Here is a 26205-nt window from a genome sequence, read left to right as displayed (position 1 = left end):
GGGTGATGTCTAATTGGTTTGAACTTGGACTCCAAAGATCAAAAGTGTCTGGAGGTCCCAGGTTCAAATCCCATGAGAAATAAAAATCATCTTGTAGCCACAGAGATTCAAATGTGGTGACTTTGGGATACCCGTAAAGCAGGTGGTCAGGTTGGATATCGAGGTTAATAAAAAAAATTAGAAAGATGAGATTTTGGGCTTAATTTTTTATATGGGCCCAGCCCAAAGTAAGGGTTTTAACTCGGTCCACAGAAAGCTAACAAAGCCACTGTCCCCTTTCTACAATCTACATTACCCATTTATACATCGCGATTAGGGTTTTTTTTTTCACTTCGTTCCCATCCGATAACTAGCAGGACGAAGAAGAGGCAGAGCCGCCGTCCATTGGAGTAGCTGTAGCAGGTTCGTCTCTTCCGGTAATCATTGTTGATTTGTCAATCCTTATATGTTTTGTTTCTATGAAATGATCACTTGTTTTTACCTTATTTGGTAAATAATAATCACGGCGAGGGAGGAGGGAACCTTTTCAGCAGTGATAACACAATTGTTTTCTTCGAATTGAGTTGTATAGTGGTGTGATGTGTACGAAAATGCTAGCTTTGATGCCATTGTTGACGTCACGGTTTCTATTGCTTCGACAGTGTATATGTTTTACGAATTTTTAGAAGTTAAATTAGACAATGAAATCAAATGGATGGGCTTGTCTACTCGTTAGAATAATTGATTAGGGAGTGAGGCGTCGCAAACTTTATCAATGTATCTGTCGATTCTGTAATGAACATATGAATTTTAGAATTATCCGAGTTCCTATGCTTGGTAAGGAACTCCAGCTTGTTTATCTCGAACTCGAGCTTAATAATTGTCAAGCTCGAGTTTATCTTGAACACACACTCTAGAACTCGCTCAACCTAAGGAGTCTGTAGCGACAATGTTAGATTTGGCTCGTTCTAGTTTGAAAGCTCGAGTAATATTTTCAAGTTGAGCTGATGCGAGCCATTTAAGCATATGCTTTTTTTAGCCTAACATGTTTATTTTCATAAATCATATAATCAAAGTACAAAAGTTATCGAGTTGGAGCTTGTAAACGAGTATGAGTTCGTGCTCTAACATTGCAAAAGTTATTCAAGCTTGAGCCTGGTAAGATTTTTCCGATCACAGCTCGAATGACTTGCAACTCGACGAGTTAACACCCTTCTTGTTTTTGTTTAAATCCAATTGAAACGTTGTTCAGATGAAAGCCTTACTGAGTTTTAAATAGAGTTTATATATTTATAAGAGCTTAGTTATTTCTCTCTTAAATGCTTAACCCTGTACTACTATCAGTACTTCTTGTTACTAATAGTGAAATTCACCACCCTGTTCTGAGTTTTTGCTTTTTTTTTGGGGATTTAGTAGTGAAAATGGCGGACACTAAGGCTGTGACAATTCGTACAAGGAAGTTCATGACAAACAGGCTTCTTTCCAGGAAGCAATTTGTGAGTTCATGTTTAACTGTTGCTATTTTGATCTGTAATAATGTAATTGTCACTTTGATTTTAAATATTCATGATGAATATATGTCCTGTTAATGTAGGTGATCGATGTGCTACATCCAGGAAGGCCCAATGTATCCAAGGTTTGACCCTTCTCTACTCATTAAGTTGTAACAATATATTCTCTATATGTGTGTAACATTTGTTCTTTTTTTCGAATAAAAGAACTTATTGAACATTCAACATCTGTTCAAGACTGCATAAAACATACAAGAAGAACAAAGATCTTTTATTTGATCAAATGAACACAATTTTAGATGAGACAACCTATCTTCATATATATATATATGTGTGTGTGTGTGTGTATATATATATAAAGTAAAAGGGGATAGAGTCATGGATTGCTTTTTCCCATGTCTAGCTTAGCTTTTAATGACAATACAAAGCGTAATACATTTCATCTTCGATGGTGTTAGACCCACCTTTGGATCTCATAGCTTTATCTAGATGTGTACTACTTCAAAGAAGTGTATTCGCTTTCCAGTAATTCGTTGAGATATTTTTTCGTGTAGAGGTCAGGTTTGCGTATATCTTACTCTCAAACCCCACCTTCAGGTGGGATATGCTGGGTTTTTTGGTAGTACCTTATTGAGATAGCATGGGAAATTGATGATGCAATATAATACAACTCATAATGTCGGCAGTGATCACTTTTATGGGCTGTGTTGCATTTGGTTTTAACACAAAAGTAACTTTTATTTACTTTCTATTGAAGGCTGAACTGAAGGAGAAGTTGGGAAGGATATACGATGTTAAAGATCCAAGTTCTATCTTTGTATTCAAGTTCAGGACTCACTTTGGTGGGGGTAAATCAACTGGTTTTGGATTGATCTATGATTCTGTTGAGAATGCAAAGAAGTATGAGCCAAAGTACAGGCTCGTCAGGGTAACTCTCTTACTCTTGTTTGTTTGATGATATTATCAACTATAGATGTATGTATTTAAAATACTAACTCTGCCTCAAAATACGTGTCCACATTTTTATTTTAGTTTGTTCTAAAATAAGTGTCTAATTTCAAAAGCAATTATCTACTTTCCAATTCAACCCTTAATAGATAGATATTCATCACTCCTTTTATTATTAAGGTAAAATTGTCAGTTTAGTTGAATAAAAAGTGTAATATAACAAAATTTTAAAACCATGTGCCTTTTTTGTTGTAGACATTTATTTTGAGACAGAGGTAGTATAATGACTAGACTTTGTCTTGTTTCTAATGCGTGTTTGTTAATTAAATCTGTTTCCATATATGTGTGGTCTGGCTGCTATTTTATCTGGGTGTAACATTATATTTGTGAGAGAAAGGTTCAATGTTTTGTCATGAATTGTGCTTATATTAGTGCATTTATGTGAGAACTCAAGTCTCAAGTATCCTAGGAATCGACCATTAAATTACCTTGATTTTTGTACATAAAAACATCCGAGTAAATGCACATTTTCTCATTATATGATTATGTTCTTTCAAAAAATGGAAAATGGGAAAAATTGGTTGTCAAGTTGACCCTGAATATAATAATCCAGAGTGGTTTGAAGAGTTAAGATTCTAAAGTTTTTCAAGTTTTTCTATTGAGCTCGCTTTTAATGCAATGGTCATACGTTTGATGCTTTTAAGTTACCTCTCGTTGGTTTTTATACAATCCTTTTGCTTTCGAAAATTCTCATTTATTTTTTGGTTTCTTGTAGAATGGCTTGGACACCAAGATTGAGAAGTCAAGAAAGCAGATGAAGGAAAGAAAGAACAGGTCCAAGAAGATCAGAGGTGTAAAGAAGGTAAGTAGTTAATTTACATTCTAACATTTTTAAAATGTCTATTCGACATGAGGTTTTTTGGGATGATCTTTTGTCTGAACGGTGTTACTGCATTTGTCTCGAAAAATGTCCATGCTGACGGTTTTCTTGTTAAATGAGTCGAAACATATTTTATTCTCTCTACGATTAGTCATAACAACATGTGGGCAAATTGCAACGAAGTTTGCTTTAGTTCAAATTTTAATACTCATTTTGACCGGTAACTTGCTTATCTTGTAATATCTGATGACAAACACGCCCTTCATCGAAAGATTTACAAAAGGGTTACATCCTAGTGGAGGTAAACTTCACATCCTGTTCATCAAATGTTACAAGATCGGTAAATTATTGGTCAAAATGGTGAAAAAGTAGAAATTTTTTGGAACTTTGATGCTTGGATTGGGATAAAATTATTTGTTTCACTAAATAGAAACAAAAACAAACTTCATTGTATTTTGATGCATTTTGCCTAGCCAACATTTACACATATGGGAAGTGCAAGAATAAGACCGTATATTGAATCATAATAATGTTGAATTTGAACCTATTTGGATCTCAAAATTGCACTATGGAGTTACTAAGTTTACAGGTTAATAGATGATCGACTTCATGCGTTATAAGATATATCTTATAAATCGGGTTTGTTTTTGCAGACCAAGGCCGGAGATGCTGCCAAGAAGAAGAAGTAAGCGTTGAGAGATTATGCTGCAATTTTCAAAATTATCTTAGCATCGTATCTTTTTGGATATCTTGGTATTCGACTCCTTATCACATCTTTAAATTATGATCAAATTGGATATTACGACGCTGAGATGACCTGAGTTTTTTAGAGCTTGATATAGCAAGAACATTATATGTGATCTATCGACATTTTGTCCAATTTTTTATGGTTATTTGTTTTGCAAAAATGCCCGACTGTTTTTTGGTGCTCCTAGTTTTTAGGGTTTACTTGGTGTATGTTTGTTAGGAGCTTAATGGGGCCGTAACCTGTTCGGTTGGCTACATACATGACGGTTTGGTAGTGGCTTAATGATGTAGAAAATGACTTATTTAGTAAGCTTCTAGGAGTGAGTATTACGCAAAAATTTAATTTTTCCTTTTCAAATCTTTCCTTCTCAATTAAAACACGCTTTTTCTAACTATATAAGAACCTTTCCAAAGAAAGGCTTTATCAATTCAGACAACTTTATCCATAGGCGGGATGAAAAACCAACGTAGCTTCCCCTTACAAATATTTGTTGGTTGTTTGTGGGTGTTTTTGAACCCCTTTGATTTGGTGATCTTAAAAACACGAACCCCAGTTGTGGTTTTCACAGAAAAAGTTGTACTTTTTGAAGGAAAAGTTAGGTTTGTGTACATTTTGCCCCCGAGATCCTACGTCGGGTCAACGTCTGATGGTTTATTCATGTATGCATCTTTGTATACTTAGATTATGTCTTTGTCTTAATCTATTGAGTGTACACACAATCTGACTTGGATATTCATTCTTGGATATTCATGTTAAAAATAGGTTGTCAATTGTTTTTTTAATGATTTGATAAGAATTGAATAATGGACTTAGTTAATTACGTAATTAGGTTGGCCATCTAATTGTAGAAAAAGCTGCCTGATTAGACTTATTGGGTTTTTAATACTTATTATACTTGTTTCTTTTTACTTTAAAAAAACTAGTAAGGGGTGGTTTACCAAATGCTTACTCGGATAAACAGTTGTGAAGTTGTATCACCTTATCAAATAAATATGATAAGGAATAAGAATCTTACCTGATAAGAGCGAAGAGCTTTACCCGGTAAATGAGGACGACGATTATTACCATGTTAGCATTTACAGGGTAAATTGTTGTATATGATATTGTTTTGGTGTACTAAAATGTTATCCGGTAAGTAAGTGATAGCATTAAATTTCACCTGTAAGTAGAGATGGCCAAATGGACCCGGCTCGGGACCGCCGGAGGACCAAGATCGGGACCGACCAAACCGGACAGATTGGGACCGGTTTGGTACCGTCAGTTAAGGTTCAAGTTATGGTTTTCATCCAAAAAGAAGACCGGACCTAGGACTGTTTTTCAAAAAAAATATATTTTTATATGTATTTCTAGCTTTCTAAGTATATTTGATTGATAATCAAATTATAAATTTACCATAAAACATATTTTTTTAAGTGTATTTGATTAAAAAACAATTATAAAGTTATAATAAAACGTAATTTTTAAGTCTATTTGATTGAAAACCAATTATAAAACTACAATAAAGCGTATTTTTTAAATGTATTTAATTGACCTAATTATATATTTTAAAATGTATTAGAATAACATTAAATTATTTTTTAAAATTTATCAAAAAGAAATTCAAAAAAAATATAAAAAGAATTTCCTTTTATAATATAGGACCTGTTTGGGTCCGGACCGGGACAGGTTACCGTAACTGGTTACAAATACCCTTAATCGGGCCTTAGTATTTTCGACGTGACCGGGACCGGTCCAGATTGTTATTGTTTGGGCACGGGACCGGTTTTGGCCATCTCTACCTGTAAGTACTTACTGAGTAAATGTTTGGTGAACGACTCCTATCATGTAATAAGATCAAAATATAAAAGAATATCATAAAAGTATGAATATTTAAATAAATTAATAGAAATAACCATTTTCAAAGACCACATACATCTTTTTATCCATTTCTCTTCCAAATTTTTTACAAAGTCACTACCTTCGTAAATAGCAACTTATCAACTTACGGAAGGATCAAAATATCTGATTATAAATTATATTTTTATAATCAATATATTAATAAAATGTCACCTTTTTTAGGAACAATTTATAATAAAAACTTATCAAAAAATAAAATATTTATTTATTTCTAATAATCCATAAAAAACATCCTATATTTTCGTATGAAAATGGTACAATTATTTAAAGCAACGATCGCAATTATTACAAATGGCAAAAATAAAAACTGGTTGGGTTTACGTGAGATAACATTTTTATACTTGAAACTTCACAATAAAATGTTGTGTAGATAAAAAAGAAAAATGAACCTTCACAAGAAAAATACTGTAAAATTTCAACTGTAAAAATGTTGTCTCATGTGTCTCACAAAAACAACCTTGTCTCACATGATTCCAAATATACACATACACACGCACACACACACACACACATATATATATATATATATATATATATATATATATATATATATATATCAGAAAACGAATATACCCTAACATATTGACATATTATCACATCTTCTATAACATCACGTGGGTTCTTCAAGCACCTTCCTGGGTATCTTCTTGTCCAGTTCACAAAGTATCAGTTATCTTGTTGAAATTTCTGATTGATAATACCAGTTTTTCTGTATTTCTTTTTGCTTAGAAAATTACAGTAAAGTAGTATGATTATGGTCTTGTGCCCTTATGCCTACATGGGGTCGTGTACCTTTACAGTGGTCCGGACTATGGTGATTCAATTTTAAAATTGTTCAATGGGAACACAATGATCAAATGGCATTTGTCTTACGACCAAAGCGAACTGCATATGTTATAGCATACAAAGTAAAATCACATGTTTTGAGTATAATTTTGAACGTTATTTGAAGAACATGTTGAGTCCTTTGCAAAAGGTGTTGCCATTTTTTGCAGGCTTGTAGAAATATTTAAAACTAAAATCTGTCATAAAATCATAAAATTTGCAGAAGATAACATGTTATAAAGTTTTCGTGATTTACATTAAAAACAAAAGTACAAGATATTCGTAAATTGCTGAAATCTTGAAATCAACCTTCAATAGCTTTCACCACAATCTTTTTGTTGATTGATTGTGGTCCTATAAATCCATTCGTACCAAAGTAATACGTTTCTTCGACACACTTTTCGTATATCCCTAATCATCCATCCGACTGTTCAGCTAGTTTTCCATCATTATTCTCAAACCGACTTATTCAGACCATTACGTGAACCCAGATTTAATTCACAAATCAAGATTAAAACATAATCAAGAACACAGCTCGATTATCAAGAATGTCGACTTGTATACTGATGTTCAAATGATTACAAAGTGTTCCTGATGAATACAGTAAGATGCCCGATATGCTCTCAAAGATCTCACATAGATTAACTCTCTCAACGATCGATGGTAACAATAAACAACTAACAAGGGTTCCTATTTATACCATTTATTACAAAACATTAAACTAACTACAAAGCATTTAAGCTAAACTAGAAAGCATATAAAACAGTTTTTGCACAGAGAGTTAAATAAAACATTTTTAACCCAATACATTACACGTAACTTCCATTTTGTGCCCTACAAAGGAAATCAAAGTGTTTATGAATTTTTTTTTTTGAACCATATATTTATATACAATAATCATTCATGCATACAACTCAGATCCCATGCTATCTGAATTCTCAAAGTTTCAACCTATAAATAAACCAGGTTTTTTTTATCAGTAATTCGGATATCACTAAACCAATTAACATATTTACGCTTTTAGAGCATCTCCAAGAGGTATGCTATGTCTTTTTCCCTATTTTCTTCCAAATTGGGAGATTTCTTTATTCTTCTTTTTAATGGGTAAATTGCATGAAAAAACAACATACCTTAACTTGATTCTTATTTTGAGTAACATACTTTAAGAACTTCCATTTTGGTATATGAGATGTAAAGTTTTAAACATTTAAGTAATTAACTGGTTACCATGCTGATTCGACGAGTGATGTGGTATCCGGTTAATGCTTCAGCAAATAATACTGAGTTGTATACCATATTACTCATCAAATCAACATGATAACCGGTTAATGCTTTAGCCAGTTACTCGAGTACTTAAATGTTTAAAAATTTACATCTTAGGTAGCAAAATGGAAGTTTTAATAGTACGCTATCCAAAATATGAATCAAGTTAAAGTACGTTACTTTTTCATGTAATTTATCTTTTTTAATCTATTTCAGATGAATCTCTCAAGATTTCTAAAAACATCTCCAAAATCTATGCTATATCTTTTCTTATTTTTCTGTATTTAACATATATCTTGAAGCAAACATTTTCTAAATCTTCAATTCAATCTCAAAATTAGAAACTGAATAATGGCATTATACAGAGCAGAAGGTGAGCGACTCTTTATCCATATTGGGAGTGTGATTAAAAGCCAGTTAAAGATCCAAATTGTAAACCCTAAAAGATCGATTTCTTCAGAGAATTAGATCCAGAAACCCAAGAAGATTACAATTACCCAAATGAATACCAAAAATCCTCGAAAATACCAAAAATCCCGCCTATATTTCTTGCAGATGTTGCTGACTACAGAAACCCACAAAAAATACTCGTATCAGAACTAAATATAACCCGAAAAACCAATAGTAAAGCACCCCCCACAAAGAGATCCCCTCTCTCTTTCTCTCAATAAAACCCTCGTATCTTCTCTCTCTCTCTCTCTCTCTCTCTAAATTCATCACCCACCAAATCAGTATCCTCTTCATGTAACGCTTCGCAATCTTGTGTTTCCACCATGTATTGATAGTGAAATCGAATTTTCTCCAAGCTCAAATCGGTGCTCTTGATCGTATCAGGTAAGATTTTGATTTATCGAGTTGGCTTTCGTTGAATTTTTTTGGTTTTCTAAATTGTTTTTGGTTGTTGAGTCTTAATTCGTTGGGTGTCTTCTTCGAACTGAAGAGTGAAGAGTTTGAATTCGTACATTTTTTGGTTTGAATGTGTTGATTTTGATTGAATGATCTCGAATTGGGTTTCGATTTTTTCGGTTTGAAAGTGCATTGGTGCTACTCGATGATCAAGTAATTCAAGGGCTCGATTACTGTTTGTTCCTAGATGATCATGAATTTTAACAAATGAGATCTGTTTTTGAGTTAGAAAATTAGGGGATTGATGTTAATTTAATGGTGTTTAGGGTTTTCCAGGATGGAATTGAGATCGAGTAGGGTTTTGAAGAGGGATAAACCAGATATCAATTCAAGTATCCAGAATCATGATTTTGGGGATAAAAAGAGGTTACAATTGAGCTCTGATGAGTCAAATTCTGGTAAAAAGGGAGCAAATGAGGTTGAAATTGGGGTTTGTGTTGATAATGCCCACGATAATCTTGAAATGGGTCCGAATAATGGAAGTAAGATTGTAAGTTTGGAGGTTACAAAGAATGGCGGAAATACTGACGATAAAGGATTGTTTTTGGGATCTGAGGTGTTGGATCCTATCAAAGATTTGGTTGTTTCTTGCCCAGAAGGAGAAATCGAGGAGGAAAGCGTTGAGCGTGTTCAAGTTGAAAGTTCTGGTGGTGGCAGCGGTGGCGGTGAAGAAGGAAACAAACCGGTTTTAATAAATTTGAGTGAGAAAGATGGTGGTTTTAAGGAAGAAATACCATCCCGACATATATCTTCGATCAGCAAGCTTCATACTTCACCGGAAGTAGAAACAATGGACTGTGGAACTCGGTCTAAAAATGTAGAATCTGGAAAGTTTGTCGATGATATAATGATTACCGCCAATGGTGACAACTCTGAAGAAGCCACAACTGCGGTCTTGGATGACTCGAATTTGTTGAATGATGCTGAGAAAGCCGATGCTGGTGTGGATAAACGTGGGAAAAAGAAGGGAAAAGGTAAGCGTGGGAGAAAAAAGGGAAATGCGGGTAACTTAAAGAAGAATGAAAGTAAGCAAGACTCTGATACGAGAAGCAAAGAAATGAAAGTTGGGAAGGCTGATGTTTGTTGCAGTGAGAATGGTGTGAAACGTAAAAGGGGTCGGAAAAGGAAAAATGTGGAGATTTCTGAATGCAATGGAGACGGGATTGCGAAAAGGGAGAAAGTAGAGAAGGGTGGAGTTCAGGTCAACGGGAGGCTGTTGCGATCACGGGCTATGACCATTGGTGGCGGTGTTAAGGCGGTTCATGGCAGAGTTGAGGTGGTTATTGGTTTAAAACGAATTATCAAAGAAGGTGAAGGCACTGAACTGGCTGCCAGACCAAAGAAGAAGCAAAAGCGGCGTGGAAGGCCTCCTAAGGTGCGGCCGAGTGAAAATTCGTCTTTAAATGTGTTCAAAAGAGAAGACGAAAACCGTCAGCCGAGCTCTAGCCCGAGACCGGAAAAGAAACTAAAGCGGCGTGGAAGACCTCCTAAGGTTCAGGGTGAAACTACACTAAAGAAAGATGGTATCTTGACGGAGATACCGAAAAAGAAACTAAAACGCCGTGGAAGACCTCCGAAGGTGCGTTACGAAACTATGCCTTCTGCCGAGATTCCTTTGACACCAAAAAGATCACGGGGAAGACCACGGAAAGAAACGGCACCACAAGGAGTTCAGAAGAACCGACACAAAGATATGATTTTCAAGAAACTCAAACGTCGTGGAAGACCACCCAAAATTGATTCCCGGGTGTTGGCAAATGTGATCAAAATGAGAACTGTGAAGCTTATGGAAGTTAAGAAAAACAGCAATCGGTTGAAAGCTAATGATGTCAAAAGGGTCCCCAAAATTCAGAAGATACGAAAAGAAGAGGGCTTATTGGAGGTCAGCGGTGAGAACCCACAAAAGGTTCAGCAGTTTGAAGAAAATAGCGAACAAATGATGGATGAAGGAAAAGGGATTATCAGTAAGCCGATGAAAAGGCTCAAATGCAAACAGTTAGTGAGAGATAAAATAGTCGATATACTTTTGAATTCCGGCTGGATAATCGATCGTAGACCTAGGCAAGAAAGAGCATATAAGGATGCAGTTTATATTGAACCTAGTGGGAGATCACATTGGTCTATTACCAGAGCTTATCTTATGCTAAAAAAGAAAATTGAAGATGGTGATGCCGATAGTAATGAGGTCTCTGCATACATTCCGATATCTGAGGAAGAAATTGGTATGCTATTCCGAGTGGTTGATAAGGTACATGGCTATAAGAAGAAGAAGAACCGAAAACCGATTGATGTAAATAAGGCCGGAATTGTCACCAAAAGAAGGAAGAGAGCTGGTAAGAATACAAAAGATGGTTCAAAGAGGAAAAAGATACGGAATTCTGCTACAAGATCGGCTAATAAATCGTTAAAGCATCCAAATCGTGAAAAGGGTATCGTCACCGAGAGCAGAAAGCCACGCCTTTTAGCTCGTAGTTCAGAAAAGGTGTCAAAACAAGATAATGATGGATGTTTGATGTACAGTGGGAAGCGGAATCTTCTTTCTTGGATGATCGATCTTGGAGTTATTTTGGCGGGTTCGAAGGTGCAATATGGGAAAACTAGAAGGCAGAAAAGATCGTCCGAAGGGATAATTACTAGTGATGGGATTCATTGCAATTGCTGTAACGAAATTATGGGTATTTCAAGATTTGTAGCCCATGCTGGAGGGAAACTGAATCAGCCATTCGATAACGTATATTTGGAATCTGGAACGTCTCTTCTGAAGTGCATGCTGGATTCATGGAGGAAAGAAGAGGAATCAAATACCATCGGATTTAATCGTGTTGATGTTAAAGGAGAAGATCCCAATGATGATACGTGCAACATTTGTGGAGATGGGGGAAACTTGATTTGTTGTGACGGTTGCCCTTCAACATTCCATCAGAATTGCCTCGATATCCAAGTAATGATGTCCCCTTTGATCTTTTGAACTTTGTACTTGTTCTTATTGTAAGATATATATTTTTCTTAGATCATATATATATATATATATATATATATATATCTTATGCTCTTATGAACTTGTCACGAGTATATGCATGAACGGTATAGCTGTAACTAATGTCATTCTTTGTTTAATGTATGAAAGGAAGCCCTTTTTTGCATTTTTCCCACTTTGGACTTTGGAGGTATAGAATTTATGACTCGTGTGAGAATCAGAGTTATGGGGAGAAGAGAACACTTCTGAGCCTTTAGATGAGTTGACTTTTTAATCTAATAACTTAATTTTTTCAACTACTTTCAATACCTTCAACTACATTTATCTACCCTCAATTAAATTCAACTACCTTCAACTACATTCGTCTACCTTTATTTTCAAATTTATCTTCACATTTAAGTCACTTCCACGGACTGTTACATCCATTTAATCACTTTCACATGCATGAATTTGTTAAACTTTCAGTTATGATGGTAAAAGAGGTAGTTTAATGTATATGAGGGTTTCGTTCTCACCTTCTCACCATACCTCTTATTTTCACCAGAACATGACCCTACAATTTATAAATTTATGTTTTAGATCATAAGAGGTTATGTCTAGATCTCAAATGAGTGGGATCAATTGTCAACAATGTTTTGTTAAAAACCACATAAATGCACTTCTTGTTGGTTTTAGGGTTGATATGTTGTGTATGAGGTAGCCATAAGACCAACGATTTTGAGTGTTAGGTAGTAAAGAAATACAAATAAGTAAATTGGAAGATGAGGATGTTGAGATGAACGATGGACCGACCATAGATAGGCTTTTGAACGAAGTTTTTCGGTCGGAACTAGGGGTTGCTGTAAGATCCCACATTGGTTGGGGAGGGGAACTAAGGTTGCCTTCTAACGGATTGGATACCTCATCTATTAGACGTGTTTCAAAACCGGGAGTCCAGGTGTGCGGACAAAGCGGACAATATTTGGTACGGTTAGCCTGGGATGTTACAGGTGCACCTATCATAGATAAATTTAGAGAGGGTAGATTGAGGTGGTTTGGGCATGTTTGTAATCGTATGTGACGTTCTACAACCCAAATGAGGATAGCGGAGAGTGTGACGGTTGAGGAGGCGAGGAGGGGTAGGCTTAGAACGTGGGATGGCCAGTTGAGGATGGACATGAAAACTTTAGGCATTTCCAAGGGCATGACTTTTGATTGGAATTCTTGGAGGCACAAAACTAGAGTGACCGACTTTTAGTAGGACACAATAGAGGATGGCGACAAGGGTATCAAGAGGAGGGTACAAAGTAGGTAAATAGGCTTTTTGTGTGGGATAACTACGATTGATACGTTATGCTTGGCTTTCTTACCAGTCTTACATGTTTAAAAATTGCTATATACATTAGTTTCTACTTGTATTACGTGTTTGCCTGATTACATTGTCTGCTTGCACACCATTGAATCATTATACCACCTGTTATATTTCCCAATTACCTGTTACATTACCTATCTTATTGTCTACCTTTGCTTTGTGCACAAGTGGGGGGTGTTCACGGAAACAACCTCTCGTTCCTAGTGCTTGAGGTAAGATCCTCGTATATTCTACGCCTCCTAGACCCTAATTTCAAGTGGGATATACTGGGTTCATTTGGTTTAGCTTGATATATTTGTGTGTGGGGTGGAGTGGTAGTTGGTAGGTTGGGGAGGGTTAGAGAGCCGACAACTGGGTATTGAAGTCGTTTGGTAGGTATATATATATTAGTTCTAGTTGTATTACATGTTTTACCTTATTACTTTGTCTGCTTGCACACCATTGAATCGTTTTTACTACTTGTTACTTCCTATGCCTCAAAATAAATGTCCACAATGAAAAGGCACACAATTTTTAGGAATGTATAATTATTACGCTTTTTAATTAACTAAATGACAATTTTACCCCTATAGAGAGAGAAATTTTCTCTGTTTCATAATTAAGGGTAAAATTGTAAAGTAGATACTTATTTTTGGAAGTGGACACTTATCTGGGGACAAACTAATAATATAAATGTGGACACTTATTTTGGGACGGATGGAGTCAAGCCGGGGTCTTCATGGAACAACCTCTTGATCCTAGTGATGGAGGTAAGGTCTGTGTGCATCCTACCCCTCTCAGATACTTTCAAGTGGTATATACTGAGTTCGTTTAGTTTGGTTTACATAAAAGTATCTTAAGCTGCTAGATTGATAATGTGTTTTTCTTTATTGGCAAGTAGAGACGTAAAAAGTTAGTCTAGTAATTCATTATCCATCTTGCTAGATTACTTATGCGGTTTATGTGCATTGTAGAATTTTCCTTCTGGGGATTGGAATTGCATCTACTGTTCTTGCAAATTTTGTGGAGTGGTTTCCTTTACTGCCCCTCAAATGGATGACTCTCGTGATGCACTTACCTCTGAAATGCTCTCGTGCGGTTTGTGTGAGGAGAAATGTACGTCATTCATATAATCGTTAACTACTGAAAACTGCGCTTTTTTCATTTTTCTTGTTTCTTTCTTGACTATCTCTGTAATTCAGTGATCTTGCTAACACTTTTTTGAATGCAACAGTCCATCGTTCTTGCTTACAAGAAGTGGAAGCTGTAAATGTAGATTCCAGCGAACTACCTTTCTGTGGAAGGAAATGCCAGGAGGTAACAATTATTGTTGAATGGTATTTTGTTTGGAAATTCAAAAAGGAGGAACAAACCGACTAACCCAATTTTCTTTAGGATATACATACATATATGCATATGTATACACAAAGATATAGGGGAAGGTCCAACTGAGAACTGTATATATTTTGAGAACATGGGAACCAACTATTCATGCTTACTCATTATGAATGTTGTGATAGATTAGGGCTGTGTAGCTTCTACACCTTGATTATATTCTTGTACTGTCTACTCATACCTTCTTTCTCAAAATTTAGCATATCTGTCTTTCTCTATCTCTTTTCCTATCTGTGTTGCTATTGCGTATTCAATGTCTAGTGTATATGTTTTTCTACCTTTCTTACAACTTGCACCTAGCCGGAGTCTTCATGGAAACAACTTCTCTACTATTTAGGGTAGAGATTAGGTCTGCGTATATTTATGTATGTCGTGAGATTTTCTGGTCTCTTTGGTTAATCATGATGAATGTCGTGATATTTATTCATGATGAATATAGATGATATTCATGATTATTCAGGGTCATCATGAATAAAACAGATATTCATGATTATTCAGGGTTATTCATAATAAATAATACATGAAATAGTTGGTTCTGAAGGTTCTCAAAATATTTATGGTTCTCATTTGAACTTTTATATTATATGTATGTATATATATATATATATATATATATATATATATATATATATATATATGCACATATCATTCTGTTAGCCTTTATTATTCTAATCCCACTTGTGATTCTGAATTTTCTTTTTTAATAGCTCTTTGAGCGACTGCAGACGTATCTTGGGGTGAAGGTTGAACTCGAAGATGGATTTTCATGGACTCTACTCCAACGTTCTGATGTTGGCCAAGATTTCAGTGTTCAGGACACCCAATTGAACGTTGAATGTAATTCCAAATTGGCTGTTGCATTCTCTGTTATGGATGAATGTTTTGTGCCAATTGTCGACGAAAGAAGTGGAACCAGTATGATCCGTAATGTTGTATACAACTGTGGGTAAGCTTCTAACCATTATATTTTGCTTGAAATCATTGTTATCATCCCTACATTCCTCGAATTATAAACCTTTTGACAGTTTCTTGTGCCATAAAGGAATCCTTTTTCTTTAGACAAAAATAATTATTCCATCTCCATAGATCGTGGAGGTAACGTACCTAAATATATGAAATTTTTCCTCAAAAGTTTTCCTTGAGGAAACACATTTTTGGGTTGCACAATTGCCGTGAATATATTGTCCAAATACCAGAGAGCGGCGGACCCAAGATTTTCGCCTAGCGGATGATCCTTTAAGGTGTATCAAAGGTCTGCCAAGTCATTCGATTTAGCCGAATCCGACCGTTTCAAGGGATTTTTTAAGTTTTTTGGTTGATTTCGAGGGACTTTTTCGGTTATGGTTGACTTCGAGAGACTTTTTCGGTTGATTTTGAGGGACTTTTTCGGTTTTTTGGTTGACGTTCTTTGTATTTTCTGATATCCCGGTTCCAAAAGCACTCCTCAAGGTTTAGCGGGTGCACCTTTCATACCCCAAAAATGTTTCTACTGGCGAAAATCGGCTGAGCTGGTGCACGGGACCCTCGCTGGGGCATTCATAGGTCCGCCCTTGCATACAACTAGTCCATTTCAGTTTAGTTCTCTCCTGCCAACCGTATCAAATGCACCCTATTGGAACTAGATATATGTTCATGTATATTTTAAGGTCATTGACTCTCATGACAAATTTTTTTATCCTGAGATAGTCATTGATATGGTTACAGTAAGTTAACAAGGACAATTCTCTCTGCTTTAGTATCCATTTGAAATGTCACCTTGATACTAGTGGTATTGCTTTCCGATATTGTCACTATCTTCTTACGATATCTTTTTGTGTACTAATATGTTGGAAACTTGTTGTCAGCTCAAACTTCAAGCGTCTGGATTATGCGGGCTTCTTAACGGCTATTTTGGAGAAGGGGGATGAATTGATCACAGCAGCATCCATACGGTCACTTTCTCTTAACTTTATTTTCAAGTATAGAATATGTATGTGTGTGTGTGTATATATATATATATATAAATAAAAGATACATACAGAGCGAGGTTTAGGGGAAAACCCCCAAAAAAATGAAAAACTGAGGAACACCCTGATAACCATTCATCTAGATAGTACTCACATGTGTATACAAGTAATTGAAGCTGGTTCTTGGTTTTTATGCACGTGTGCATACCTCACACATTACAAATTACGTGTATGCACATGTGCATACCATACAGATGAATGGTTATCAGCGTCATCCTCAGTTTTTCATTCTTTGTGGTTTTCCCCTGAACCGAGAAAACCGCAAAAAAAATGAAAAACTGATGTAACCATTTATTTAGACGGTATGCACATGTGCATAGAGACCAAGAATCAACTTCAATTACTTGTATGCACATGTGTATATTGTACAGATGAACGGTTATCGAAGTGTTTCTCAATTTTGCATTTTTTTGGGGGTATTCCCTTGAACCTCCTTCTCTCTCTCTCTATATATATATGTATGTGTGTGTGTGTGTGGCAAATACTCACACACACTAATCATTGGTTAGGTTTGAGTTCCTGACCTCCAGGGCCTAGGCTCTACCAGTAACCTGGGTACCGTTGGGCCAATAACCCTTTGGTTTCTTTAACTTTATTCATGTTAAAATGCTCAGTGGTTTGAACCAACCTCACAATTTTTTAATGTTATGCATGACAGGATACATGGGTATCGGTTAGCCGAAATGCCTTTCATTGGAACCCGTCACATGTATAGGCGCCAAGGGATGTGTCGTCGCCTTTTGGATGCAATTGAATCCGTATGTTCGATACCTTCTATATTAAACTTAATTGCTCTTTGTTTTGTCTGATTTGGAGCAAATTTGGTTCTCTTAGGATGCGTTTGGTATGCGGTATAAGATAGAACAAAAACTTGTTGTCCCACGTTTGGTGCGATGTTTGACGGGAACAAAAACTTACAGATAAGATAGAAAGAAAAAACTACCCATATCAAATTAAACCATAAGAAAAAACTACTTGTCCCATGTTTGGTATGCGGTATAAGATAGAATAAAAGCATTTTTCTATCCCACTACAATAAGTGGAAAGAATATCGGGGAAATGCTAAAATGGACAAGATTGATAAATTACTAAACTACCCATATCAAATTAAACCATAAAACCTTGCACAATTCCTTCACCTGCCTACATGACTCTCGCCCAAAAAAAAAACTTGTAGTCCCAAGTTTGGCGTGACGTTAGACCGGGAGAGAATAGGATTCGTATTTTGTCCCACCAAAATAGGTGAAACAAAATGAGGGAGATGTAACAAGACTGATAAATTACTAAACTATCTATGTCAAATTAAAACCCTAAAACCTTGCACAATTCTTTCATCCGCTTACATCACTCTCGCTTGTCCAGTCCCGTCCATTTCTATCTGCTTGCCGAACGCACTCTAATGCATTTGGTAAGCCGGACAAGACAAAAAAAACACAAAAACTTATTGTCCCATGTTTTGGTGCGACATTAGACCGCGACTGAATAGGGTGAAATGGGACAAAAAAATACGTTTTGTCCCACCATAACAAAATCCAGGATACATGACAAGATTGATAAATAACTGAACTATCCATGTCAAATTAAACCCTAAAACCTTCGACAATTCTTTCACCCACATACATCACTCTCGCCCGTCCAGTTCTGTTTGCTTACCCGAACAACACTCAATGCGTTTGATATGCGGGACAAGACAGAAGAAAAACTTGTTCCCTGTTTGGCGCGACATTAGACCAGGATAGGATAGGACTAAGTGGGACAAAAACACGTTGTTTGTTCCACCAATGTAGGTGGAACAAAAATCAAGGAGATGTCACAATATTGATAAATTACTAAACTACACATGTCAAATTAAAACCCCAACACCTTTGACACCCGCCTACTCACTCTCGTCTGTCTCGTCCCATCCCGTCCTGTCTGCATACCAAACACAATGTAATGCTTATTAAGTAGTAGTTTATATTGGCAAGTGTTGGATGATAACTATATTTTCAGACTCTTTCTTCTATTGGCGTGGAAGAGTTGATCATTCCCGCCATCCCTGAATTGCTGCAAACATGGACGAAGGTGTTCGGTTTTATGCCCCTTGAAGAATCGAAGAGGCAAGCAATGAAGTACATGAACATGCTCGTGTTTCCCGGTATAGATATGCTTCAGAAACCTCTTCTTCGGAATCCATTGGCCGATAGGAGTCCCACCCCATCTGCAGGTACTCATCAATGCTCGTCTTTTATTTGCTTATCCTTTCTATCTAACCATCACTGTGGGTCCTAAATCCTATACCCTAAGGGTCCCGTTTGGTTTTTGATATTTTTGAGCACATCCTTTTATATAATACTTGTTTTTATAAGACATTTCTTCAAACATGTCATATAAGAAGACTAATAGGACGTTTTATTTCTCAAAGTGTTATTAAAAACTTGTTAAAATGCCCAAAAGCGCCCTATCGACTAATTGTAACACTTTTACATAGGGCGCACAATTGTTTGGTCGTATAAGCTTAAGTCCTATAAAGCGGTCTATTATGACATTTAGGGTCTGTTTGTTAGCAGCTTAATTAGCATAATCGGACTGACAACTTATTCGGTCAGCTATACATGACTGGTTGGTGGTGGCTTAATAGTATAGAAAATGGCTTATTCAATAAGTTTCTAGAAGGGAGCTTTATTAAGAAAGGCAAGTTTTTCTCAAACCTGCCCCTCCCAGTTAAAAACAGGTTTTTTCCATCTATAAAAACCCTTCCGAACAAAAACCTTCCCAATCTATTTAGACAGATTAATCCAGACAGACAACTCTATCCATAAAAAACGTAATGAAAAACCAACCAAACAGCCACTTAGACATATTTGTTTGCTTGTAAAGCCAATTTTAACAAACTTTTGATTTTGCAATCTGGTTCCAACTCTGTAGTATCTGATGACAAAGCTGTGGAACATACCACCTCCGAGCCGAACGACAACCACTCAGATGCATCTGAGATTGTGAAAGATGAAGCAGAAGAAGCTACCGTCTTAATGGACGTCTGTAGCTGTCCGGACCCGAATGATAAGACCGTCTCTCAATCCGAACCCATGACATCAAATGCAATCGATTGTAATCAAAGGCCTGCTGATGCAGCCGAGGTTGGGACAGATGATATCGATAATGAACGAACCAAAGAACCGACCGTCTTAATGAACGGTTGCAGCCGTCACGAGGAGGCCGCAGCCGGGATTCCGAAAGATTCCTTCGATCATGAACCACCAGAAGAAACTACGGGTTTAACGGGTGGATGCAGCTGTCCTAAAGAGGATGTTTCACGCCTCGAGAAGGATAAGTTCATGATTTCTGATGGTGCCAATGGCCTGTGTGACTTAAATTTTCCGGTAAAGAACGATAGATGTCGGTTTCTGGAGACTACAGGCCCGATATCATCTGATGCAAAGTCCACAGATGTTCGAACTTCTGATGATTCTGCGGCTGATATGACTTGCGAGCTGTACGGAACACCGAAACTAGAGTTGGATGTTGAGAATGATGGTATTTCCGCGGCCGAAGCATCTACGACATCTAAATTGGCTCCGAAGAACACGTTTGACTTGAATCTTCATCCGACTCCAGTTGACACCGATTCACATATTGTTGGTGACAATTCTCTCACAAACGAGCCGTGCAGAACGTCATTTGAGCTATCGGAAACAAGGTCTCGGGTCGATCATGGTGATTCCAAATCGTGTGATACGCAACCTCTCGTCATACTTTGACTCGGTTTCGTGAAACAAAGGTGAGATAAATATTTATAGGCGAGAGAAGTTCGAATGAGAACCTGTATGTTTTGATAACCTAGGAACCGAGCATCAATATATTGTTCTTTATGAATAATACTAAATGTTTATGAATATCATTTATCATAAATATCATGCATTTTCATTATTCATAATGAAAATACATTATATTCATTGTGAAAAATGCGTGATATTCATGATGAGTAATATTTAAGGTTATTCATTATGAATAATACATGAATGATTGGTTCTTTGGTTCTCAAAATATTTATAGTTTTCATTTAAAGCTGCCTCTATTGATGTGTTACTCCGTTTGTTAACTTGCGATCACGCTTCTCCGATTGCAGGTCGGTTTATGGCCGTTGGATCGCAGTCGGTAGGGGATGAAATGATGACGATGCATTTAGTTGCATGTTAATAAGAATCAACCACTGCCTTTGAGAGATGGTTCAGACAGGCTTTTTGTAGATTTTAGGTTTGTAAATTGATCTTCTATTGAAAGGGTTTGTAGGAAATCTTTAGATTTAGTTGCTTTTGTGAAGAACATAAAAAAGCTTGTAGAAGTTGTTGCCTTTTTCAATTTGCCTGCCTGAAAACAATATGATAATGATATATATAGTCCTTAGTCTTCTTCATATTTTCTTTTTATATATATATACACACACACGCACACAACACATACAATAACGTCAATTTGTTCCCCTTCGATATATTAAGGGGTTGTTTACCGATCAAGTACTAACTGACAAGAGTTGCAACCTCGCTTATCCTGTGAATAACATTTTCGGCCATCAAAATGGATTGTTTGTAAGCATCCATTACTTGATAAGCGATAGTCAGAGTAATCGAGTATAAGTCTTCTCATTCTCTTACCAGGTAAGATTCTCAGTCCTTGCTATGCTCACTGGTAAACTAAGTGAAATCCGGTAAGACAATGAGTAAGAGTTTTCTCATTCTCTTACCGGGTAAGATTCTCGGTCCATGCGATACTCACTTCGTAAACACCCCTAAGTCTCGATTTGCATCTCGATCTTATTGAAATGAACAACACAAATTTTATTTTTTGTAGGATCAGATTTCATATAAAAAATAAAAACTTAAATCATAGAATTGGAATTAAACTAGTAAGACGAGGGTAATGAATTTGCAGTTATATGTATATATACAGTTGAGGACCAACAACGGTATTTTAACATTTTGTGAAATATAAATTCTATCGATTTCGGTTAAATTTTAAATTCTCTGAACGCATTAATATTTCATCTAAGGTAAACTCACCAAGATATTGTTTTACAAACATAAACTAAGGGTTTGTTTACCAAACACTTACCCGATAAACTCTTAGCGGTAAAATTCAACACTATCATTTACTTATCATGTAAGATTTTAGTCAACAAAAACGACATCATATGCAACAATTTACCCGTTAAGCGCTAACTATGGTAAAAATCGTTGCTCACTTATCGGATAATACTTTCTTGGTCCTTGTCTCGCTCTTATCGGGTAAGATTCTTGGTTTTTGTCATATTCATCCGGTAAGATAATGTAACTTGGTAAGCGTTACTCATGTAAGCATTCAGTTAAGGACTCCCAACTTATAAGGTAGATTATCAGTTATCAGTTAACTTATTAGCTAGTTTGACAAATATGAAAAAATAAATAATTTTAATTTAGTTGGGACCAGTTTCATCGAAACCAGTTACGGAAATAATACTTGAAACACCGGGACCGATCTGGACCCAACTCAATCTGGCGGGGACCCATTTTTGAGCATCTCTAATTGAGATTTGAGAGCCAAAACCAAATTGGGCCACCTAACAAAATTTCTACTTGAACAGGCCCGACTTTTATGGCGGCCCAATTATTAATCAAAAAGCCTAGGTGATCCAACTGGTTCATATGTATATAAAGGCCTTTGCATCCTTCAATGGGGAGTCTCTAGGGTTTACAATTTCTCGCCGATTACAGCTTTCCGGAGCACCAGCCGCCAAGACCTGCAACTTTAACTGCAATCATGGTGAGCTCTAAATCCTTCTAAATCTGTCAATCTCTCCATCTCTTATTACGTGCTCTGATTGTATCGAGTGTTGATTGTGTGTTTCTTTTTGTGGTGTTGTGATGTGATAAATTATGCAGTCGCTGGTAGCAAATGAAGATTTTCAGCACATTCTTCGTGTACAGAACACGAATGTTGATGGAAAGCAAAAAATTATGTTTGCTATGACCTCCATCAAAGGTATCGGTCGTCGTTTTGCCAACATCGTCTGCAAGAAGGCTGATGTCGACATGAACAAGAGGTAAATTGTCATATGTAGCTTATTTTTTTGTTAAGATCTGGTTGTGCAGGTTTTGTCTCATTTCGATTTTTGATCTATTATATTGAAAAACTTCAAAGAAGTGTTGAGATTTAGCTTAAATGATCGTGCTTTTGTCGTACATATAATTGAATCATGATAATTATAAATTATATGAAAGTATAGAACTTGAATTTGAAATAAGAACACAGTCTATTGTCGTATTTTTTTACCTCGGTTGTGAACAAGGTTCTAAATGGTGCGAGTCTTTGCTTGACGCCTTGGTCAAAACCTCAAGCCTAAGGAGCCATTTCGAGGCTATAATGATTTTCAAGGGCATGATTATGGTGTCGAAGATGTATACTCTATATATAAATATATACACACGTGTTTTCTACAATTACTCGATAAGTGAATGATATGATATTTTAATTATGTCAATATACTAAAAATTAGAAAGCAGGATGCTAAAAGGATAAGAAAAATCAAATATCATGTTAGAAAAACCAGGCCTTGGACCATGGCTGCCTCCCACAGGCTTAAGTGGTGTTGGACGCCAGCCTTTTGGTTAACCTCTCCACCTCCATTCACTTTTTAGCCGCATTTTTTAAGGCAATTTCCGAAAAAGCCATCCTTTACGTAAATGTTTTATGTATTCGTGTAAACCACAAATTTCTAATAAAAAGAAGAAAAAATGAAAATGGGCATATGTGTAAAAAAAAATGACACATTTGCGTTGAAAAGTACTTATTTGCATAAAGGATGACTATTTTGGGAATTGCCTTGAAAATGTGGCTAAAAAGTGAATGGAGGTGGGATAGATTGGCTATTTAGTCAATTTCCCCTTCGGCCACACGGGGACGCCACTAAGGTATTCGTGGCCAGCAACACTGGTTGTGGTATTTCTGATTCTATTTTCGAATTGGTTTTGGTATCTGTAGTTCTTCATTCTTGATTGGCTTCCTCTGAATGATTGTATCACTGTTTCTCAATATAACTGTAGTACTTGATGTATTGTTTCTGGACACTTGCTGAGATTTTGAATTTGACATATTTCCAAGTTTTGCTTGGATGGTTCATGAGCACCTGCTGGTCTTCTGACACCTTAAGTTTGTGGTTATCGTATTGGTCTTATATGTTTTGATGTTTATAGGATCATCTATTGAATTTTCTATAGCTTGTAGATTATGTTCAATTGAAGCAGTTGATATTTGTTGTCTTTGAAATTGAACTTGCAGCTTTTCTATCGTGATTGTTCTTCAATTTATTTCAATCGTGTCATAATCTTTTTGCAACTCATAAATGCAGGGCTGGAGAACTTTCCAATGCCGAGATTGACAATCTGATGACAATCGTGGCAAACCCACGTCAGTTCAAAATCCCAGACTGGTTTTTGAACAGGAAGAAAGATTACAAGGATGGAAAGTACTCCCAGGTCACATCAAATGCACTCGACATGAAGTTGAGAGATGACCTTGAGCGCTTGAAGAAAATCAGGTTTGTCTTGTTTCCATAATTGGCAGAAAACTTCTTTCTTTTAACTGTTCATGGTTTTATCAGTGCAATTGGTTTGTGGGGTAGGATGAGACAGGATAGAACAAAAACTTGTTAATGGGACGAGACTGCATTTTCTTCATTCCACTATAACAGGGAACATGCTAAACTGCCCTCGTTAATTACTCTGTCTGTCCCAAGTTATTTGTTAATATTTCTATTTTAGTTTGTGTCAAGGTTAGTGTCCACCTCGAAAATGAGTTTCTAGTTTCTCATTCTACCCTTAATCATGAGGTGGAAAAAATCTCTCTATTATCAAGGGTAAAATTGTCATTTGGCTACTTAAGAAGTTTAATATTGTGCATTTCTAAAATTAATCTGGCATTTTTATTGTGGACGTTTATTTTTGGACGAAGGGAGTAAAATCCACCTACTCTGCCTACCCTCATCCGTCTAGTCCAGTTTTCTTCACTCCATTCCCATCGGCATACCAAACGCTGCACGTGATAGGGTAGGACAAAAAATTGTCATGTGATGTCAAAATGGGGCAAAAATGTTTTTTTTGTGTCCCATCATAATAGGGGGGAAAATTATGTTAGCAGAGACGATATTGGTAAATTGCTAAACTACCCTTGTCTAAATAAAACCCAAGAACCTTTTCCACTTTTTTCACCCCCTACTCTGCTCTTGCCCTTGTTACAAATGAGTCGAGCATTTAACGAGCTACTCGAGTTAATAACTATCGAGCTCGAGTTGATCTCAAACACAAAATGACGCTTGCTTAACTTCACGAGTCAAGCTCCATAACACCAATTTTTAACTCTAACTCATTCAAAAACTTGATTAAACTTTACTGAGTCGAACCAAGCCAAGCCATTTGAGCATACACTTTTTTCGACCCAAACATGTTCAGATGTTTACAAATTATATAATCAAAATATAAAAATCATCGAGCTTGAGTAAATACACAAGTTAATCGATCTCGAATTCGAGCTTATAAACAAGTATCGAGCTTGAGCTCACATTGAAGAAAATATTCAAGCTCGAGCCTGACTTTGAAAAGGTTAATCGATGAGCTCAAATAACCTGCTCTATTCGACTTGGCTTGTTTACATTCTTGCAGTCTGGTTAGTTTCATTCCAGTCACATCTATGTACCAATAACACCTTAACGGCCGGCACATCTTCTCTTCTATGTTTTCAAGGTGTTTTTAAGGTGAAATCTTATGGTAAGCATGGTTTTTTTGACAGGAACCATCGTGGTCTTCGTCATTACTGGGGTCTTCGTGTGCGTGGTCAGCACACCAAAACCACTGGACGCAGGGGTAAGACTGTTGGTGTGTCGAAGAAGAGATAGATTGGAAACGAAAATTACATTCTGGTTTTAGACATTTATCTATAAAATCTCTGATCAATTTTGTTGAATGTTTGGTTTTAAGCTGTTTTATGTCATCGTAATAGTTGTAACTTTCTCTTGGATGATCTTGCAAGTATGTGTTTTTTGGGATCTTATATGAGGAATTGACTTTCCCTTTGGATGGTTCATGAATTTTGCATTGCGCTTTTCGTATTCGGTTGGTTGTTTGGTCCAAAAATAGCCCGATGAAAGAAGGGTGGTCTTCACAAACATATACATATATATACATCTATGTGTGTATGTACGTGTGTGTGTGTATATACATATATGTGTAGATTTGTCTAACACAAATCACACGTGTGAACATATATGACAAAGGATTCGTGTATATATTGTACAGAAACGTGAAATCAAAGTAGGCGATAAATATCACATGTGTTTGTACATACACACATCACAGCATACTCGCATATATGTACACATATATAAATATATACACATCACACGCATATATGTACACACATATATATGCATACACACACATATATATATATATATATATATATATAGGGTTGGGTTTACGTGAGATCAATCTGTTTTTGTGAGACCCGCGAGACTACTTTCTTACACTTGAAA

At 36.2% G+C, this 26205-nt stretch overlaps 3 protein-coding genes across 7 annotated transcripts; all 3 read left to right on the top strand.

The window, feature by feature from the left end:
- Positions 1-288: 288 nt before the first annotated feature.
- LOC112518534 (40S ribosomal protein S24-1-like) lies at positions 289-4226 on the top strand. Of its 4 annotated transcripts, none has more exons than XM_025126256.1 (6): positions 289-402; positions 1393-1475; positions 1574-1615; positions 2248-2418; positions 3214-3300; positions 3972-4226. In XM_025126256.1, exons 2-6 carry the CDS (start codon positions 1401-1403, stop codon positions 4005-4007), a joined length of 411 nt encoding a protein of 136 aa, XP_024982024.1. In that variant the 5' UTR covers positions 289-402; positions 1393-1400; the 3' UTR covers positions 4008-4226. The 4 variants fall into 4 exon arrangements, with proteins under 4 accessions (XP_024982024.1, XP_024982025.1, XP_024982026.1 ...); XM_025126257.1 differs by having other exon boundaries at positions 300-416; XM_025126258.1 differs by having other exon boundaries at positions 314-402; positions 1396-1475.
- Positions 4227-8466: 4240 nt separating this feature from the next.
- LOC112517931 lies at positions 8467-21060 on the top strand. 2 transcript variants are annotated; one of them, XM_025125359.1, is made up of 10 exons: positions 8467-8884; positions 9223-11897; positions 14238-14379; positions 14498-14580; positions 15366-15604; positions 16503-16589; positions 17323-17422; positions 18657-18870; positions 19572-20424; positions 20773-21060. In XM_025125359.1, the coding sequence occupies exons 2-9, from the start codon at positions 9234-9236 to the stop codon at positions 20402-20404; spliced, it is 4362 nt and encodes a 1453-aa protein (XP_024981127.1). In that variant the 5' UTR covers positions 8467-8884; positions 9223-9233; the 3' UTR covers positions 20405-20424; positions 20773-21060. The 2 variants fall into 2 exon arrangements, with proteins under 2 accessions (XP_024981127.1, XP_024981128.1); XM_025125360.1 differs by having other exon boundaries at positions 8474-8884; positions 9233-11897.
- Positions 21061-22354: 1294 nt separating this feature from the next.
- Positions 22355-25761, top strand: LOC112518407 (40S ribosomal protein S18). The gene is made up of 4 exons (XM_025126089.1): positions 22355-22442; positions 22562-22722; positions 24028-24216; positions 25464-25761. The coding sequence occupies exons 1-4, from the start codon at positions 22440-22442 to the stop codon at positions 25567-25569; spliced, it is 459 nt and encodes a 152-aa protein (XP_024981857.1). The 5' UTR covers positions 22355-22439; the 3' UTR covers positions 25570-25761.
- Positions 25762-26205: the final 444 nt, after the last annotated feature.

The sequence above is a fragment of the Cynara cardunculus genome, assembly GCF_001531365.2.
Source record: "Cynara cardunculus var. scolymus isolate 2C chromosome LG 9, CcrdV1, whole genome shotgun sequence".
Lineage (NCBI taxonomy): Eukaryota > Viridiplantae > Streptophyta > Magnoliopsida > Asterales > Asteraceae > Cynara > Cynara cardunculus.
Note: the sequence above shows the minus strand (reverse complement) of the source record. Positions and strands in the feature narration are given on the sequence as shown.

Coding starts and splice junctions, on each gene's coding strand:
- LOC112518407 (XM_025126089.1), top strand. Junction 22,723..24,027: donor GATGTCGACATGAACAAGAG/GTAAATTGTCAT, acceptor TCATAAATGCAG/GGCTGGAGAACTTTCCAATG. Junction 24,217..25,463: donor GAGCGCTTGAAGAAAATCAG/GTTTGTCTTGTT, acceptor TTTTTTTGACAG/GAACCATCGTGGTCTTCGTC.
- LOC112517931 (XM_025125359.1), top strand. CDS start 9,234: ATGGAATTGAGATCGAGTAGGGTTTTGAAGAGGGATAAACCAGATATC. Junction 14,380..14,497: donor CGGTTTGTGTGAGGAGAAAT/GTACGTCATTCA, acceptor TGAATGCAACAG/TCCATCGTTCTTGCTTACAA. Junction 16,590..17,322: donor ATCACAGCAGCATCCATACG/GTCACTTTCTCT, acceptor TATGCATGACAG/GATACATGGGTATCGGTTAG.
- LOC112518534 (XM_025126256.1), top strand. CDS start 1,401: ATGGCGGACACTAAGGCTGTGACAATTCGTACAAGGAAGTTCATGACA. Junction 1,476..1,573: donor TTCTTTCCAGGAAGCAATTT/GTGAGTTCATGT, acceptor CTGTTAATGTAG/GTGATCGATGTGCTACATCC. Junction 1,616..2,247: donor GAAGGCCCAATGTATCCAAG/GTTTGACCCTTC, acceptor TTTCTATTGAAG/GCTGAACTGAAGGAGAAGTT.